We start from the raw sequence: 19621 nt of genomic DNA on the forward strand, positions 1-19621 counted from the left end.
GAACTGGTATTTTTGTATCCATGCAACAATGTTGCTAATAATTATTTATAGATAAATTAATATCATCCAACTTAAAGTAATATTTAATATCTTTATTACAATCTTACTTATAATTATTTATAAAAAATTAATTTATCAAATTAATCCTAAAAATAAAATAGTAACATAAAAATTTTCAATAATTTTTATTTTACTTTTAAGGTTAATATGACACATTAATGTTCTTTTATTTTTCATTAATATTTCTAAGAATATTGTTGTAAGCATATCATTGTAAAAGGGAGGGAAAAATTAAGGGTGGGAATATAATATATTTAACAATAGGGGTGTCTTAAGATATTTTTTAAAATAAAATAACTAAACAGACTCTTATAGTAAAATATAAAGACTAAACGAATATTTATATTTTTTTTTAATTTATAAATCACCAATGAGTGAAATTTAAATAAGAGAAGATCAAATCATGAGAAGATCATAATCTAGGCTAGAGGCGGGTCCAACCACCACATAAGTCCACCACTTATTGGTTCCTAGCTACGATTTGTGCACATAAGAATGACATCTTCGTATCATTTTTATCATAAATTCATGGCACTTCAAGGAAAATTCTAAGCATACTTCTACAGAGATATTTCAAAGAAATTAGTTCACTTTATAGCAGAAGATCATGATGTCATTTTTTCTGCAAGATTTCCTACCAAAATTTTTCAAATTTTTTAATAGATATTCTCTTTGCTAGCTTAATATTCAATCAAGTCCATGTGTGCAGAATATGTATAAATAGGGACCAATTGCTGTACTTGTTCTATAGTTCTATGAACCCCAATGCCATTGTGCATGTGTCAATGTCTCAATCTAGCTCCAGCTGACTACACTTGCTCAGTTTTATGTTCATCACCATAGAGGGAAAAAAAATCGTACATTAATGATGATTTTTTTTTTTTTAATAAGGTTGTTGTTGTTATTGGTGGTGTTGTTGTTAGGACCTTTACCTTCATCTTGTTGAGGTACGTCTTATTATTTACAGTAATCAATAACATGATTAATGCTTTTTAATTGTTACTTGGCAGCAATGTTTGTTGTAGAAAACTTTGCAATCACTAGCCGATTTTCTGTTACAAAAACAGTGATTATTACTTGAAAGAAAAGCTTCCAAACTTTGTAATCAGTTTCTTGAATTGAATATCACCTAATCTACGTTTGGCAGCTGGAATTAGGCAGGATTGGACTAACTTTTAGAATAAAATTTTTTTATCTAATCCAAGGTCATGTTTAGTTGCTTAAAATTAACAAATTAATCCAACATTCAGTCCAAAGATTTTGGAACTATTAGTCTCTATTATTTCATGAGCTTAGATAAGACTCACTCTCATATCTTAATTTAAGTTCAATTTAATATCAATAATTTATTTTTAACTTTTATTTAATTTAAGATTAATATTAAATTTTTAACTCAATAATTTATGTACTATTAAATAATACTAAACATAAAAATTATTAATCTATTCATTTATAATAATATTGTATATGTTGGGTCTATCTCATTTGGGTGGCGCAAGCTCAAATCTTTATAAGTTTAGGTGATTAAATAATTAAGAAAAACTTAAAGGGGCAGATGAAATTTACCATTAAAAGGTAAGTTTTGAAAAGTGCATTATAAAAGAAGAAATATAGCAAACCTCTATCAAGGGTTGAAAAAGATAGCAGCTTGCTATCAAGGGGAGAGAGAGAGAGAGAGAGAGAGAGAGGAAATTTTGGTTTTGAGAATAGAAATTTCAATCTTTGATTGGACGATTGAAAGACAATTTTAACCATGTTTTCTCTTAAATTTTGAAAATAAGTTCTTGGTATCGCCTTCTACAATCCTATTGATCTTGATTTTTATTTTATCCTCTCATTGGTTGTTATTTGGGATATCTACTTGTTAAAGAGACATATATTAGGCTGTTACTGTAAGCTAAGATTGTTGAAATTCTTGATGTTGTTAGCCTCTAGTGTTATCTGGAGAAGAATTTGTGTTGTAATCCCAATAATATAGTGGAAGATTATATCATATTGCAGTCCTGTGGTTTTTTGCGTTTTGGGTTTCCACGTAAAAATATGTGCTCTTGTGGTTAGTTTATTGTTTTGGATTGTGTTGATTTATTTACTATTTATTAATCTGTGTTACACATTCTATTTTAATCACATAAAGAGGAAAAATGTTTTGTTTCCGCTTAATTTGCAACTGCTTGTGTTAGTCCCTTTTTTTACTTATGTGGTTGAGATGGATGCATCTTCGGCTTGCATGATTAAATTAAAGTCATAGAATTATAGTATTTAAAAGTCTAGAATAGAAGATTTATTGTACATAAAAGATTTACATGAACCCACTGAAGGCGAAGAAACTATAGCCACCGATTTAGATGATAAGAAATGGGATCGATTAAACTAGAAGGCCATGGGTACTAATAGATCATGGATTAATCAAAGTGTGTAACACTGTGTCGCGAAGGAATTCAGGGCTGATGTTCTTTGGAGAAATTAGAGACGATTTATGAGCAACCAATTGTACATAATAAAGCCAATTTGATAAAAATGTTTATTAACTTGAAATACAAGGAGGGGCTAGTATAATTGAACACATTAGTGAGTTTCAGGGATTGGTTGATCAGTTAACTATTATGAAAATTATTTTAGATGATAAGTTACAAGTATCGTTATTGCTTAGTTCTTTGCTTGAGAGTTAAGAGACATTAATGTTATCAGTGAATAATTCAGCACCGAATGAGAAATTAACCTTGGATATAATTACAAATACACCGCATAATGAAAAATCTAGAAGAAAGAGTGTTGAAGCAGATTCCTCTAAGTCAGATGTACTTGTTTTAGAAAAGCAAGAAAGGTAGGGAAGAAGCCAAAGTAGAAATTCCTACCAGCAGAACAATGATAATCCTAAAGAAAGATCTAAGTCCTAGAGGAGAAATATGAAGTGCTTTCATTGTTAGAAAATGGGTCACATTAAAAGGGAGTGTAGATTGCGGAAAACAGAATAAGTAAAAGAAAATGATGATGCTCAGAAAAATGACAAAGAGAACACTACAGCCATAATTGATGGTGATATAGGTATTGCTTATAATTAAAGGTCTATAAATTTTACTTGTCATTTCAGTGATTGGGTGATTGATTCAGATGCTTCATTTTATGTAACTGCACATCATGATTACTTTACATCCTATGTTAATGGTGATTATGGCCATGTTGGGATGGAAAATGAGGGGGCTTCCAAGATTGTGGGCATTTGAGATATTTGCTTGGAAACCAATATAGGTTGTAAGTTGTAAGATGTCAGACATGTACCAGATATTTACTTTAACTTGATCCACACAGGAAAACTTGATGATAATGTCTATAATAATCAATTTGGTGAAGGAAAATGGAAACTCGCCAAAAGCTCCCTAGTACTAACTTTAGAAGCTAAGATCAGGAAAGAAGATGTGAATGTGGCTATAAAAGATTCTAACATTAATACATGGCACAAAAGGCTTGGTCACATTGGTCTTGGAAACTCGTGCCAGAAAAAGATTTCTACCCAGTTTCGCAAGTACATCCCTCAAGACATGTGCTCATTGCTTAGTTGGAAAGGCACATAGAGTAGCTTTTAAAAGCTTTTCTCTATCTAGAAAGTCGAATATCCTTAATTTGATTCACACTAATGTTTGAATGATGCAAAGTAAATCAATAGGAGGTGCAGTTTATTTTGTAACTTTTATTGATGATTTTTTCTGAAAAAGTGTGGGCTTTTGCTTTGAAATCTAAAGACCATGTGCTTAATACATTTAAGATATTCCTTGCTTATGTTGAGAGAGGGACAGGAAGAAAAAACTAAAATGTCTTAGGGTAGATAATGATGGTGAGTATAAAGGACCATTTGAGTAGTATTGCAGATCCCATGGAATCAGACTTGAGAAGACTGTACCAAAAATCTCGCAACAGAATGGTGTTGTAGAAAGGATGAACATAACAATTGAAGAAAAGATCAGGTGTATGTTTTCTGATACCAAGCTTCCTAAATCTTTTTGGGCAAAGGTTATGTGTACTGCATTTGATTTAATTAACCTTTTTGTTTCAACTCTATTAAAATGGTGATGTACCTAAGAGAGTTTAGACTGGGAAAGATGTTTCTTATAAACACTTCAAATTGTTTGGAGACAAAGCATATCTTCACATTCGTAAGGATAAAAGATCGAAGCTTGATGATAAAGCCAATGAATGCATTTTCTTAGGCTATGACCATGAAGAATTTGGGTACATATTATAGGATCTAATGGCAAGAAAATTGATCAAAAGTAGAGATGTATTTTTTGAAGATCAAATAGTTGGTGATGTAGAGAAGAGTGATGAATCTTTAGTCATCTCTAGAGATTCCTATTATTTCAACTTCAATTTCTCCACTTGTAGTTCATGATGATTATGGGGGAGCTGGAGAGAATAATAATGATAGTCCAGTAGAACCAATTAAGCAAGTACCTCTAGAACCACCTACACCATCAGTTGAGCCATAATTGAGGAGATCCACCAAAGAATGGTGACCTTCCACTAGATATCCTCCACATGAGTATGTGATGCTTACAAATAGAGGGGGACCAGAATGTTTTAAAGAAACTATGTCTCACTAGCATAAAAGTGAGTGGGTTAAAGCCATGCAAAAGGAGATGAAATTCTTGAATGAGAACCACACTTATGACTTACTAAAACTTCATAAGGGAAATGGACATTAAAGAACAATTAGGTTTACAGGTTGAAGATTGAAATAACTCGCAACAACGGTACAAGGGTAAATTGATTATGAAGAGTTTCGGTTAGAAAAAAAGTGTTGATTTTGAAGAAATATTTTCTCTTACAGTGAAGATGTCTTCTATCCGAGTTGTTTTAGGATTAACAGCTAGCTTGAATTTAGAGATTCAACAACTTGATGTAAAAAATAATTGATGAAAAAAATTTATTGTCATCTTCTCTATAAAGAAAATTATTAGATTCATTGTTTCATTTTAAAAAGAAAAAATTAGTTTCTTGAAATACAATGTCCATATCTATTATTTGATCATCAATTCACCATCTTTAACTTTTTATGTGGTATCATTCTAAATATTCTATTTAAAAATAATATTATTCTTATGTATTTGTTTGTTTGTTTTTGTGATAGTTTTGGTAAAAGTAATATATATATATATATATATATATCGACTACTTTTTTTTAGGTTCCGTTCTATAAATTTTTAAAGATGTTTTTTATTATTTTGTATTTAAGTATTAAATATGAAATAAATTTTAAATACTTTTATTTTTTTTAAATATTAAAATTAGAGAATAAAAAGAAGTCTTATAAAAAAATTTGCTTCAAAACCTAAGTACTCTAAACCGGGCCGTGCATGAAACAAAAGATCTTCCCCAATAAACAACAAAACTAGAAAGTAGGACCAGATAAAAAAAAAAAAAAAAAAGAAAGAGCTACTGGTTGACACATTTATTCCAATGCAATGCACGGACTAAATCTGATTCGATGTATCATGTATATTGCCCTAGTCATTTTCCAATACTTTCTTATTCAAAGAGAAATAAATATTGTAAAGAAGGGCCACAAAGAAAGAACCTCACACAAGAGGAAAGGACTAGCTTGATGCGTAACTCAGAATGCTTCTCCATCTCACACTAAGCATACAACTTTACATCTCATCCTGTCTCCAGCCAAATTCCCCAACCCATCTTCCCTATTCTGTTTTCCATAAGACATTTGATAGAGGCACGCATCCATGACCTTTACAACAACAATAGTGATAATGTTAATGCCTTAAAGGTCAGTAATCACTATAAAAGTCCAAAATCTATGATGCTTTATAGATCACAAACCATTATAGAAATTCAAAATCTATATAAATAATTATTTTTTTTATCGTCTATGCAAATTATTTTTTACATCATCATTATATATCAGGTAGATACTCGTTTAGTTTTGAGAGTTTGAACCAATTACCGTATTAATTAGTCCTTGTATTTTTTTCTCCATAACAACATGATTGAATAATTATTCTCTATTTTTTTACCATTTGCACATGAGGTTTACTTGAATTTTAGGTTATATCAGATAATAATATTATTTTATTTTAAAAAATTAATTGTAACACGCAGGATAATAACAAAGAAGTTTTAATTTTTTTACAATAAAAAATAATTAAACAATTGAGTTAAAACTTCAAAATTAAGTAGAAATTTGCCGCTATTAGGCTTTCTAAAGCTCTACCAACATTACTTTATGCAGTGCAAGTTTTTAAAGAGCAAGTTTTTAAGGCCATCTCCAATGCATAACACTATTTTGGTGTAACACCAACACCAAAAATGTACCTTTTTCACACGAAATTACTATTTCATCTCCAACCCATTTACACCAAATTTTACACCAAAAAGAATATTCTTCTTTTTATTCCTTTAATTCTCAAGAATTAATTCAATTAACACAATAAAAATTACTATTAATATAGATAATTAAGTAATAAGTAATTTTATATCGATTAACAAAAAAAATATAGAAAATTATTAAATTTGCATTTAATTAACTAAATTAGTACATTATGAAAATTAAACATTACATTAATATAGAAAAATACAATAACAATAATAAGTGCATTATGAAAATTAAACATTACATTAATATAGAAAAATATTTTGATGATATTGGAGGATCTAATAATGATCTCCCACATTAATAAATAATTGTTCTAATTTATGCTAGTAGTAGTAGCTTTTTTTAATTTGTGTTAATTTAATTTTATATTTTTAATTTTGTAATATGTAATCTAGTAATTAATGTTATTGGCATTTTATTTTTATTATTAATTTTTGTGTTGAATATTTTTTATTTAAAATATTAGTATAATATTCAAAAATTAAAAAATGAAATTAAAAAAATAACAAAAATAATAATAATAACTTAAAATATTATATAAAATAAGACATATATGTAAATAAGATAAAGTAATAAGGATATTTGAGAATTTTTTTTCCTAGCACCAAATATGGTGTAATGAATAGTATTGCACCATATTTGGTGCAATACTATTCATTACACCATTTTGGTGTTGATTTTGGTGTTACATTGGAGAAGCATTTTACACCAAAAATGGTGTAAGTGTTAGGTTTAGTGCTACATTGGAGATGCCCTAAGAAGATGACAGATGGTGTAGGAAAGATCATTACCTCCACTGCATTATCAAGTAATTTTGCCCCCACTCGTAGTTGTTGATGATCATCATAACAATGACAAAGATGCTTTATTGTACAATCATCGATTAATGAAATAAATCAGCGAGCTCATGAGATATTAGGAACTGTGGAAGGACCCCAAATATCACTATGAATGAGTGCAAAAGGAATATATGTTCTTTTATTTCTAATTGGAAAAGAAGCATGTTTATGTTTTGCAAGTTCACGAACATCACAATGAAGATTTTCTAGATCAATCCCTTTAAATAATAATAGAAATATTATTTTAAGAATGCTAAATGAAGGATGCCCAAGATGGAAATGTTAAAGCCAGATTTTGTCTTTATTGGAAATAGAAGACTCAGAAAAAAATGACAGGGGTAAATAGTTTCCAATTCTAGTTTTCCCACTTAATTTTTCAAGATAGTAAAGCCCATTTTTCTCTCTAGCATGTCCAATGATCTTCCCCGTACTATGGTCCTGAAACATACAATATGGAGGATAAAAAATAACATTACAATTCAAATCTTTTGTTAGCTTGTGAATGGACAAAGGGTTAGTGGACAAATTTGGTACATAAAAGATATTTTTAAGTGTGAGGGCTTGATTTATTAAAAGATTTCCTTGGCCAGCAATTGTTGATAGAGAACCATCAGCTGTGGCTATTTTCCTATTACTTGGACAAGGGTCATAGGAAATGAATTTGTATGACGAGTGGGTTATATAATTGGTGGCACCTGAGTCTATGACCCAAGAGTTGGAGAAGGTTGTACAAGAGACATTTAGTGCATATAGAGAGGGAAACTTACTTTTGAATTCCAAAGAGCAAGTACATGTTTCTGGTGGCTTCTCCAGTGCTCCCAACAAACTCTTCAGCTTCTCAATTTCTTCTTTGTTAAACTTGCCATGTTCATGAGAGTTAGTCTCGTCACCAGATTGTAGAGGTCATATGAGCTTGCCCTTGTTCCTTTAGCTGTCTATTGTGCACAATTGAATTTTTATTGGACATTGATGGCTTTCCATGTAGCTTCCAGCATCGTTCTCGAGTGTGTTGAGGCTTCTTGCAGTAGGTACACCACAAAGAATCATTATTTGTCATCTTGGATAAATCAATTTGTTCAGTTTCACCATGAGATTGTTGGCTTGGGCCAGAGTTCTTTATTATAGCATTTTTTGTGACCATGTCTGAACTCTCCACTAATTGGGATTCAATCATGACTCTTCACCCCGAATTGTAGCAATGGTCTCATACAGTGATGGCAAGTCGTCCTTCCCTAATATTCGTACTCAAACAGGATCAAACACCCCATTAAGTCCAGCTAAGAATTCATAAATCCTCTCTTTTTCAACAAACCTTTTCATCAAGGCAGCATCAACACTACATTTCATTTGAAAACATTGATAATAGTCCATCTCTTGCCATAAACTTTTCAACAAATTAGCGTATTTAGGAATAGAACGACCTCCTTGTTTAGTTGCAGAGATCTTGGTTTTGATCTCATAAATTTGAGCATCATCACCCGCCTTGGAATAGGTTTTTTCAACAGCTTCCCATATTTCCTCGGCTGTGGTAAGAAACATACATATATCACTGATCTCTGGCACCATTAAACTCCATAGCCAGGATATAACCATAGAGTCTGCTTTATCCGAGGCTTCAAATCTAGGATCCCTTGGTTTGGGTCCAATACCAAGTAGGTGACTAATTTTATGCTTTCCTTTTAGAAAGGTTCAAACAAACTGAGACCACTTTAAATAATTTTTTTTCATTCAATCTATGGGTTGCTGGAATATTATGCAAATCTCTAGTTGAGGGAGTATTTATGATGTCACTAATTCGGTTGTCACTCAATTGAGTAGGGTTGGGTTCATCAACAATCTCAGACATGGTTGGAATTTGAAAATAATCTCAAAAATGGAGGAAAAAGAATGTTGGAAAAAAAAAATCAGCAATGAAGGCTGAATAAAAAGTATTCCCAATGGAGCCTCACAAGGCTACAAATTAGAGACTAAATCAAATCCTACAAATTAGGGATTAACAACTATCAAAATCTTCTATCTAAGGCATCAATATTTACAGTAAAATATTGCCATGTGTTTTCCCATAACATATTCAATTAGTGACACGAATCATGTTCGAATTTATCAAGTTGGTCGGGAGGACCATTAAAGTTTGGAAAGTGAAAATTAAATTACTTAAATAAGAAAAAGGATTTTGGTGGGGGGGGGGGGAGGTTCTATTGCAAAAGTGAAAATTTTTTAAAAGTATATACAACCATTTTTTTTATAACTTTTTAAAAAAGTTGAGTAAGAAGAGGGGTAAAACCGGGCTAAATGGTGAGAATAATATGTCAATATTGGGTCCAGCTATGGTGCCCTTGTGACACCGTACCCCCACATATTGTATGGTGTATGGTGTCACAGGGGCACCATAGCTATACAATGGAAATTATCATGGCACATTAGCCCAATAAAACATTGTGACTTGCGCATTAAATTTTAGAAATCAAGAAGTATGGAAATAGTTTGACGTATTTGAGAGAGTTAATTAATTTTTTTTAAAAAAATTTAAGAGTGATTTTAAAAATGCATAAAGGGTTAGTTTGGTAATACCATAACTTTAAAATAATTTTTGTTAGTTGTGTTGTATAAATAATAAGTTATAATAAGAATTAATTAAATGTTTGGCAATATTTATTTTTAAAAGTGTTGTGAATTTTAAAAATAGTCATATGTGCTTGATAAATTTTACTGTTAAACTACTGTAAAAATATAAATTACTGAAATGGACAGAATGTTAAATAATATTTATTTACACTTGTATAAATAGGTATATATAATACATTTAAATGTGCATATGTAATAATTGATAAATAAAATAAATATTTATATTTTATTAATTTTATTTTTTATTTTGTTATCTCCATATAATTGGTAATATTATTATTAAATATAATGATTTTATTTCCTAATTGAGTAAGGATAGTTTTGAATTTTTATAATATTTGTGAGGATGTGTAAAAATTTTCTTTAATTATAAAATTAATTTTTAAAATCATATTTGTAAAGTTACTCCTACTTTTTAAAATCTGTTTTGATGGAGTGATTTTGACAAAAATAATTTTTGAAAAAATTTATTAAATACTAAAATTAACTTTTGACCTTTCAAAATTACTTTTGAGTATGTTAAAAACAATTTCAAACGGGCCAATGTAGACACGTTCAATAGGATAAATGAATCACGTCAAAGCTTCCAATTGTCATTGGACCAACCATTTTTTTATTCCGAAAGGGAAAAAAAAGACAAAAAGAAGGTGGTTATTGACAACAATGAGAATAGTATATATATGCCTTTTCTTTTTCTGTTTACAAATTCTTATATATTGATTGAAGATCTCAAAGTAATATTCCTTCCTTTAATAAATTTTCCTGGATCCGTTGCGGTTCTGTTATTGTATTCCTTTCATCGAGTTCTAATATTTCTGATGGAATAAATTTGTACTTTCCAATATTTTAGATTTTACCTATCTATTATAGAGTTTATATCCGCCCCCCCCCCCCCCCCCCCCCCCCTCCTCCTTTTACGGGTTCCTATAACTGAAAGTATAACAAAATTTGGACCACAGAATATGAGATAACTAGCTGAACTTGACGAAAATTTGGGTACAAACTTATTGAATAAAATGTTATATGAATAATAAATTGAGAATTAACCCTTGAACGAAAAATTAATTTGACATGGAAGGGTGTCGTCCATATTGTAAGTTTATTAAGTAAAACAAACTTAAAAAAATAACATAAAATTTTTTTTTAAAAAAAAAGAGATAGTGAATGAGAATAAAAAATTTTAAAAATTAATTTCTTTATTTTAAAATATTTCAATAGATGGACTTCTGGTCCACCCTTTAGGCTTTTAATCGTATGTGCCTCATGGCTGTTCTTGCAAAATAATTAAAATGGGGCAATGAAAGATTGTGTCCAGAACATCTCCTTCTTTCTACTTTCTAATTCCCCTTTTTATTTTCTCTATTTTTCTTCTTTTTTTCAAACTTGCTGATTATTTCTAACTCTCTTTATTTTACACAATCTCAAAAAAAAATGAGAAAACAGTTTTTTTTCCAGGCCTCGCCGAGTGGATTTTACTTTTCAAGTAATTTTATTTGGTTGATCATTTGATTAAAAAAATTAATTTCAGTTTTCTATATCCCTCTATCATTTTTTAAAAAATAAAATATAAAAGAAATTAATAGCACATGAAAATTCAAAAAGTGTTTTGATAAGGCAGCTTACAAGTTATTTGGTTAGTGTATTGGGCTTGCTGGTTTCAATAACCTCATTTAAGGGTTGTTTGTTTTTTGTCTAAAGTTTATTTTTAATTTGTTTGTCTTTTTATACCTTTAGTTGGTTATAAAATGTTTGGGTCCAAATGGAAAAAGTTAAATATTCTAACTTTTATCTTAATAACAAAATATCTAAATACAACTTTAATATTCTCTTTCATTAATACCCCCATTAAATAAATTTATTTCTTATTATATATGTACTCAGACTTATTCAGGCTTCAATCAAATTCATAACCATTCAGATTTAAAAAGAAAAAAATGCTACTTAGATTTGATTTGATGCACTAAGTTAGCTTAGGCTCTAGATTGATTAAGGGACCGTTACTCAATTAAGGTTAGTTGATCAAATCTTTGATTCAATCCTAATACGTACTCTTATAATATTTTAATTTATTTAAAAAGGTGCATTTAAACAGAGTGGCTAAGAAGGGTTTTCAGTTTAGATTATAATAGGAAAGTATATTCATATAATTTTCTTTAGAATATAGAGAATATTATTAAAAAAAATTGTGTTAGGTATAAAACATTATTACATTAATGCAATTCATTTATTTTTTCAAAAGGGGCCTTGCAATTTGGCAACTCTTACCCTCTAAAAACAAGGGCCTTGATGATAATAATTAGAATGGGGCTTTCCCTTTGGGCGTTCGCTTGCCGTTGTTTTCCAGGCATTGAGCCGTATTGAAAAGTAATAACGATGTGAATACAAATTAACAAATTAATCATTATGAGTAATGATACACATTTCAAATTACACAAACTTTTTCAAAAATATTTTCTCAAAAAGAAAAAGAAGAAGAAAAGAAAAAATGTCAAACAATTGATATGAAAAATAGTTACAATATTTTATCTTATAATTTTTATAATATGATTATCACATTAAATATTTTATACTATTTTATTGATTTTTTAATTTATATTTCTATTATTATAGTTTTATGCACAGTAAATTAAATTATAAGAAAGATTTTATATATAACTACGATTTAGTAATTGTATTAATGATTATTCATTTACATACTGATAGGTGAGTAATCTTAAGAATTTTGATCTTATGCTGAATTGAGTTAATCAAATTGAGATAGCCAAAAATGAAAAATTCATTTATTTTGGAGGTGAAAGAAGCTATATAGATGTAAAATAGTTAAATTTTTTCCAGTACCATATATTTACTTTTTATTAATTGTATATTATTCATTATTCTTTAAATATTCATAAATGGGTAATGACATAGGTGTGTTTCTATCACCTTATGAACTTGGATTTTACGCTGAACTGAGTCGTAAAAATGATATAGATATCTATTTGATTTGGAGGTGAAACAAGATACATATAGAAATATTCCATTGCTATAGGTGCATGCTTATACATTACATTAAAAGCCATCATTTTAAAGAGTGATTTATATAATACATCACCATTAACTACACGTAGACACATTTTTAGAATTCTCTTGTGCCATATTCAGCTTTACAATCCAAACCATATCAAACATATAATAATAATAATAATAATAATAATAATAATAATAATAAGTTATTATATAATAACAACAGCAAACAAATAATAATAATAATAAGTTATTTCTACTAAAATATAATAAAATTGACGATTTCTTCAAGCCAAGAACTTATTGAAGAGGCTTTCAAACTCGACCATTTCTTTGCTAGGAAGAGAAACCAAAACATTGACCCCATTGTCATTATCAATATTAGGAAAGAGCAAGATAATGTCCTTCTTGTGATACACAACAGGGCAACTATATTTTGGCTTCCCCCAAGGATATTCAACTTTTGAAAACCCCAATTTCCACCAAGATGACACCAAGAATTCTCCATGAGGGAACCCTTTATATGTTTCTCCCCAATCTATTGCACTTCTTGCATATTCATCACTCATTCTTTTTGCTCCTTCTGATACCATCTCCACCAATCTTGAAAATGGCTTCTCTTTTAGCTCCTCACATTTTGCATTGGCATAAGCACTTAACACTGCATTCCCCACATATGATGCCGGCAATGGAGGGTTCAATCTTGGCCTTATATCAACTGCATAAAGCATTCTTGATTCCCTTTCTGGGGTTTTTCCCTTCGCGTGATCATACGACAATGCCTTGCACCGCCATATAAGTGCCGATACCACGTTAAATCCGGTGATGTATCTGCTGTTTTCGTACTCAACGGTGGCCTTCGCCTTCTCCTTGAGATTGGCAATGTCATCGGGAGTCAGCCGGAAAATCTTGAAGTCTAGGTCTTCTTGGGTAATATCAAATATTGGAGCATTGTTTGATTCTTCCCCAAATGGCATCTTGAGTTTGAGCATCTCTGGATGATCAAAGGTGACACGTGGAGGTGATCGAGCTGCTAGTAGACGACGATCATTGCATGGGATGATAGCCAGAGGCTTGTCAGCAGCTAGGGCAGCCAAGTTATCTAAGAATACTTTGAAGCTTAAGCCATCAAATGTTGCATGGTTTGTTGATGTGCCGATTGAAAAACCGCCACATTTAAATGATGTCACCTGTAAAACAATATTCAATTCATATGCTGAAAATAAAAAATTAAAAAGAAAAAACAATCCTCTTCTTTAAGGACTTTAATGGATGTCTTATTTATTGCCACATCTATAGCTAGATATCTCAACCGTACTTTAATATCTTTTTATTAATTTTTTTCTTTTCTTTGTGATTGCACATAATTAATATATTATACAGGGTAAAATTCTTATATTGAAAAATCTAGATTCTGTAAATTTAATATGTTGAATATGAGTATTTTTAATAAAAAAAAATGAACGGACTCGTTACATATTTTATAAGAAACATATTGCGCCTGGTTTATTATTAAAGAATTTTTCAATCTTGATTATAAAATTAGATACTCTCACCGAAAAAGAAAAAAGTAATTAAACAGAGCTTCCCACAAATTGTGCCGTAACTTGAATTAAGGTCCAGCCCTACACCACTTATTTTTCTTGTCTTTTTGTAGTTCCTACTAACTACCACCCGTGCTGAAATTTTTATGAAGAAAACGAAAGCAAATTATGACTCTTTTTTTTCCCTTTTTGTCAAGGAGGAGATGAAATTAATGTTGCACAATGATATATAGCTGTTTAGGTTTATATAAACGTCACAGAAGTCTACGATAACATGCAACTGTAATGACGTCGTTGCTATGAAAGGGAAACTACATTTATTGTTAAGGTTTTTTATAGGTGGATTTTTAAAAGAAATTAACTTTTGCTTGCATTCCACATGAATTAAGATGGAGTCCTTTTTTTTTTTTTAAAGCGAGAGAAGGAGAAAAATGAATATAAATAAAAGTTCTCAGACATAGATATCTACACTTTAAAATAAAAAATTTTAAGAGAATTCAAAATAATGATATATATAATCCAACAAATAAAAATAATAAAGAGAAAAAATGTTGATAAAAACAGTGTATACACCGAGTTGAGTTTACTGTATCAAGTATGTAAATTCAGCATGGTTTAATATTGTTTTTGTCAACATTTTACATAAATTTTTTGTATGAATATCAGTGCTCTACTGTGAAAATTTCACAATGAAATTTTGTACTTCTACACTGACTAATTTTGAGCGTGAAAGGCAATCCATTTTACAGTGATTTCATTTTTAAATTTTCCGATGGTTGCCTGATTTGATTTCTCTTAAAAATTTAAGAATCTTTGGCCACGTAATCATTAATAATTGAAAATGTAGAGGATTACTTACCTGGAATATGCATAGAGGCTTATCATCTTGCTCCAACAAATTATCATCAAAACTACTATTGATAATAAGTTGTTTGAAACCTGGATTGGGATAAACCAAGTCTCCAATGTCATCCAATTTATACTCACTGGAGGCCACAATAAAGACGGCGCCGGCGGCATTGCAATCGATCTCCATCTTTCCAGTTTTAGCATTAGCCTTCAATCTTCCGGCCAAGAAATCATATGGCACCAAAATTTTTCCCAATGTGTTCCTGAGCTTCTCAGCAACAACACGGGGAGGAAAATCTTTGTGAGATGCAAAAAAATGAACCGTTTCGACGCTGAAATTGAGAACTTGATCTATGTTTGATAAGAACAAAGATTTTTTCTCAGTTTCTTGTGATGGGAAGACAAGGGAACTGTGTTGAATTGTGACCTTGAGGTCTTGAGGAAGTGGTGGCGATTCTTGGTGATGGTGATCAAGAGAGCCCATTGTAATTGTTTGGTGAGAATTATTGTGAGGTTTGATGATGATGAAGGAGGGGAGGGGTTCCAAATTTATATTGAATCACATGAACTGCTCATACCTATACATATCTACATAACAAAATTACATGGGATTGATTGTGACATTAATTTTTGCGCATTATTACACGTATATAGTACTTTATTTGTTGAGCCGAGTCTTTGAAATACTCTAAAGCGATGCCTTCCCATTAATTAAATTTTCTCTGAGGTAAAGAATCATGCATGTAATTATTCTCAACTCTAATGAGATATTATTGCTAACACTCAATGGTTATATTGCCCGGCCATCTTAAAAGATCTACTTTTCTATTATTTTAAAAGAATAAGAGGTGGACAAAGTCCAAATTATTTTGGGATACTAGTAACTTTTCTTCTACTGAAATCAACACACACCACTTATTCCCTACAATTTTTATAATATCTAAAAAGTTAAAGGAATTGAGGGGTTAATAGGTCATTTATTTTAGAAATATAAAATACATATTTATTTCAAGAAAAAGTTTTTTAAAAAAATTAACCATTAATGTTTTATTCACACTGAAACTATATTTTCTTATTTTTAGTACTTTTTTTCTATTGATATGATTTATTTAATTTATAGTAAATATGAATAAAAATGTATTTGAAAACAAGAGTAATATTATAGAATTATGTTGCTAGAGAGTTATTGACTATTATGAAAATAGTAAAGGAATAAGTGATATATATTGATTTCAATAGGAGAGAAATTGGCAGTCTTCCATTGTTTTTTAGCCCCTAACTCATCATGATTCGAACTAGAATAACTAGTAAAAAAAAATTACTTAAAAATTACTCAGTCCAAACCCATGAGATATCTTAAAGATACACTTGAAATACGAATTACAATGGCACTTATTTAATACGTTTGAAAATCTTAATTGATATGCACTCATATTTCTATCTTCTTTTTTTTTTTTTTTGGGTAATGATCTTGGTGTGGTAATTTAAGTCTCTTCCTGAACAATTTGGCTTTAAAACCTTCACCCTAATTACTTGCTTTTTCGGTGGTGAGTTCTGAATTCTGATCCAAGAGGTGGAGAAATTGCCAACGATGCTAAATTGAGATCGATTTTCTCCACATCATGAATATATAGTAATAATGGGTCTCACTGCAGGACCAAGCTGGTAGTGATAATGTCAGGCAAAGTTGGTACAGCTAATCCCCCAGTAGTCCAATTTTTATACACAACTTGTCAAATTTGTGTGGCATCGCTTATCACGTTATATCTATATTTGACCACGTAAAATATCACTTTCATTTTTCCCATATATATAAAAATTTGCTCAGTCGACTGATAATGTTACGTATAATTGAAACGGGACTGCAAATAAAATTTTCAATACAATTCTCCCTCTCTTTTTTTGGTAACATCTCTCAATTATGAAGATGAATTAACTCGATTCTTAGGAAGGGGTTAGCTGAATGATTACACTTACAGTAATCTTGCAACGAAGGAATTCTATTAAAATAAAGGACAAGCTAAAAAAATTAGAAAGATACACACACACTTCAAAGTGTGTTAAAATATATTTTTTCTATCTTTTAATTTGTTGGTATAAAATAAGGGATTATTTTATTATAAAATTACTTATTAAGTAATATATATATATATATATATATATATATATATATATCAAGCATGTCTAACAATATTAAAATCACTAAAAGATTAAAAATATACATATAGACTATAATGCAGTATATTGAAATATCTGTTTTTCTTTTTATATTGTCTCTAACTTTAATATAGTTAGGAATCCTAATTATAAAATTATTATAATAATTCTTCAATCAGGGACCTGCCTATACTAAAATTAGAAACAAACTAAAAATACAAACAAAAAAAAAACAGACACACACACACTGACACACACATTTATCGTATTAAAGTCAAGAACAAATTAAAAAATAAAAAAAAATAAGTTTCACTGTATTGTATTTAATTCAATGGTATATTCAAATATGTGATTTTGTATTTCTTAATTTATCCCTAATTTTAATATAATTAAAAATTCTTAATTAAAAACTTACTCTGCCCATCAAATCAAATACCATATGCATAAATTTATCTAATATATGTTGCACATTAATTACACCCACAAGAGTTAATGAGGCATTAAAGCTTATCCATAGCCAAGATTTTCAGGATAAGATCGCATATTGCAATACTTTATAACTATAGATCATAATTTATAAAAGCAACCAGAAAAATAAAAGGGAAAGATTCATAGGAAATTATATGTTTATTTCATTGGGTATTTTATATTTTCAAGAGACACGATATTCATAAAAAATTAAGACAAATTATCTTTTTAGCTGACTATCACCAAAGTTATAATCCTCACGAAAGGTATACAAAATTTAATTTTAGCTTTGCCCTCCTCTCTACTCTTTAAAAAAATAAAATATATGAAAAGAGAAAAAGAAAAATTATTCTGTTATGACATATATATTCATCATTTTTTTATTTTGAGAATTTGTGCTTGTTTTGTACAAAAATCTTTCTCTTTCGTTGGCCGAAGCTAAGTTTTGAGAGGCTAGCCTGAGCTAAAGTTCACGTAGCCAATGAAAAAAAGTCTTTGATGTGTTGTAATTTTTAATAATTTTTTCATAAATCTTAATAAAATAAAAGGAATATTTATACTGGTTATTTACACTGGTCCTAGATATATTTCTATAATTGCAATAAAATAAGAAATGTTGATATTGGTTCATCCGACAATGCGTACATTAATTGTTATTTAATATAAAGTATCTTTTATCATAATCAAATGATGGTCCTCTTGCTCGAGATAAGAAGGAAAATATAAGGAAAAAAGAAAAGGACGTGAGCTTTTATTATATTCCCCCCCCCCCCCCCCCCCCCCAAAACTCCTTGTTTACTACAACTTGGTACACATGTGAATTATGGTACACGACTACGAGCAGGGGTGGCTTTAGGTATAGGCGAACAAGGACGTCGCCTAAGGCCTCATATTTTAAGAAAGCCTTATTTTTTGAGTATTTACTTAATAATTTTCTAATTAATAAAATATTTTTAATATGTATTTTAAGAAATCAAAAAGTTTATTAGATATCTCTCTATTCTTAATTATTCTATAATTAAGAATTAATTTTTATAAAAAATCTATATTTGGGAACCTTAATTTTAAAGAAATATAATTAATTATATTCTTTAACCATTAGTTCATTCCTTTTCAATTATTCAATGTTAGCATATTTGACTTTCAATATTTCTTTTAATTTCTATTAAAAACCTCATAATCTCAAGAATTAGTAAATGAAAAAAATTTCTTGTTCTCTTCTCTACAAATAAAATTATTATATTCATTGGTTCATTTAAAATAATTAGTTTCTTAAAATATAAAGTCCATTTTTATTTTTGAACATCAATTCATCATTTTAAATTTTTTATATTCTATCATTCTAAATATTCTATTTGAAAATAAAATTATGTTTATTTATTTGTTTGTTTGTTTTTTAACGGTTTTAATGGAATAAAAAAATCTATCTTCTTGACTATTTTTTAGGTTTTATTTTTAAAATTTTTGATTTTTTTATTATTGTTGAAATTCAAGAATTAAAGTGGAATAAATTTTGATCCTTTTTATATGTCTTTGAGTATTAAAATTATAAAATAATAGAGGTCTCATAAAAAAACTTCGCCTAAGGCCCCTCAAACTCTAAAGCCGGCCCTAACTACGAGCCTGTCGAGCTTCTATCAGGGGAGCTGAGCTATAGATCCCACAATCCCCCCATGAATACTTGATATGGC

At 29.6% G+C, this 19621-nt stretch overlaps 1 protein-coding gene and 1 long non-coding RNA gene across 2 annotated transcripts; both read right to left on the reverse strand.

Moving 5' to 3' along the window:
* Positions 1 to 5288: 5288 nt before the first annotated feature.
* On the reverse strand, positions 5289 to 9325 carry LOC127902946 (uncharacterized). Its single transcript, XR_008055594.1, has 3 exons — positions 8049 to 9325; positions 7234 to 7364; positions 5289 to 5797 (listed from the first exon to the last, which is right to left on the reverse strand). It is a non-coding gene; the product is annotated as an uncharacterized LOC127902946 (long non-coding RNA).
* Positions 9326 to 12913: 3588 nt separating this feature from the next.
* Positions 12914 to 15905, reverse strand: LOC102606780 (acyltransferase GLAUCE). Its single transcript, XM_006480634.4, has 2 exons — positions 15316 to 15905; positions 12914 to 14102 (listed from the first exon to the last, which is right to left on the reverse strand). The coding sequence occupies exons 1-2, from the start codon at positions 15787 to 15789 to the stop codon at positions 13200 to 13202; spliced, it is 1377 nt and encodes a 458-aa protein (XP_006480697.1). The 5' UTR covers positions 15790 to 15905; the 3' UTR covers positions 12914 to 13199.
* Between the last annotated feature and the right edge of the window lie 3716 nt (positions 15906 to 19621).

The sequence above is a fragment of the Citrus sinensis genome, chromosome 6 (assembly GCF_022201045.2).
Source record: "Citrus sinensis cultivar Valencia sweet orange chromosome 6, DVS_A1.0, whole genome shotgun sequence".
Classification (NCBI taxonomy): Eukaryota; Viridiplantae; Streptophyta; class Magnoliopsida; order Sapindales; family Rutaceae; genus Citrus; species Citrus sinensis.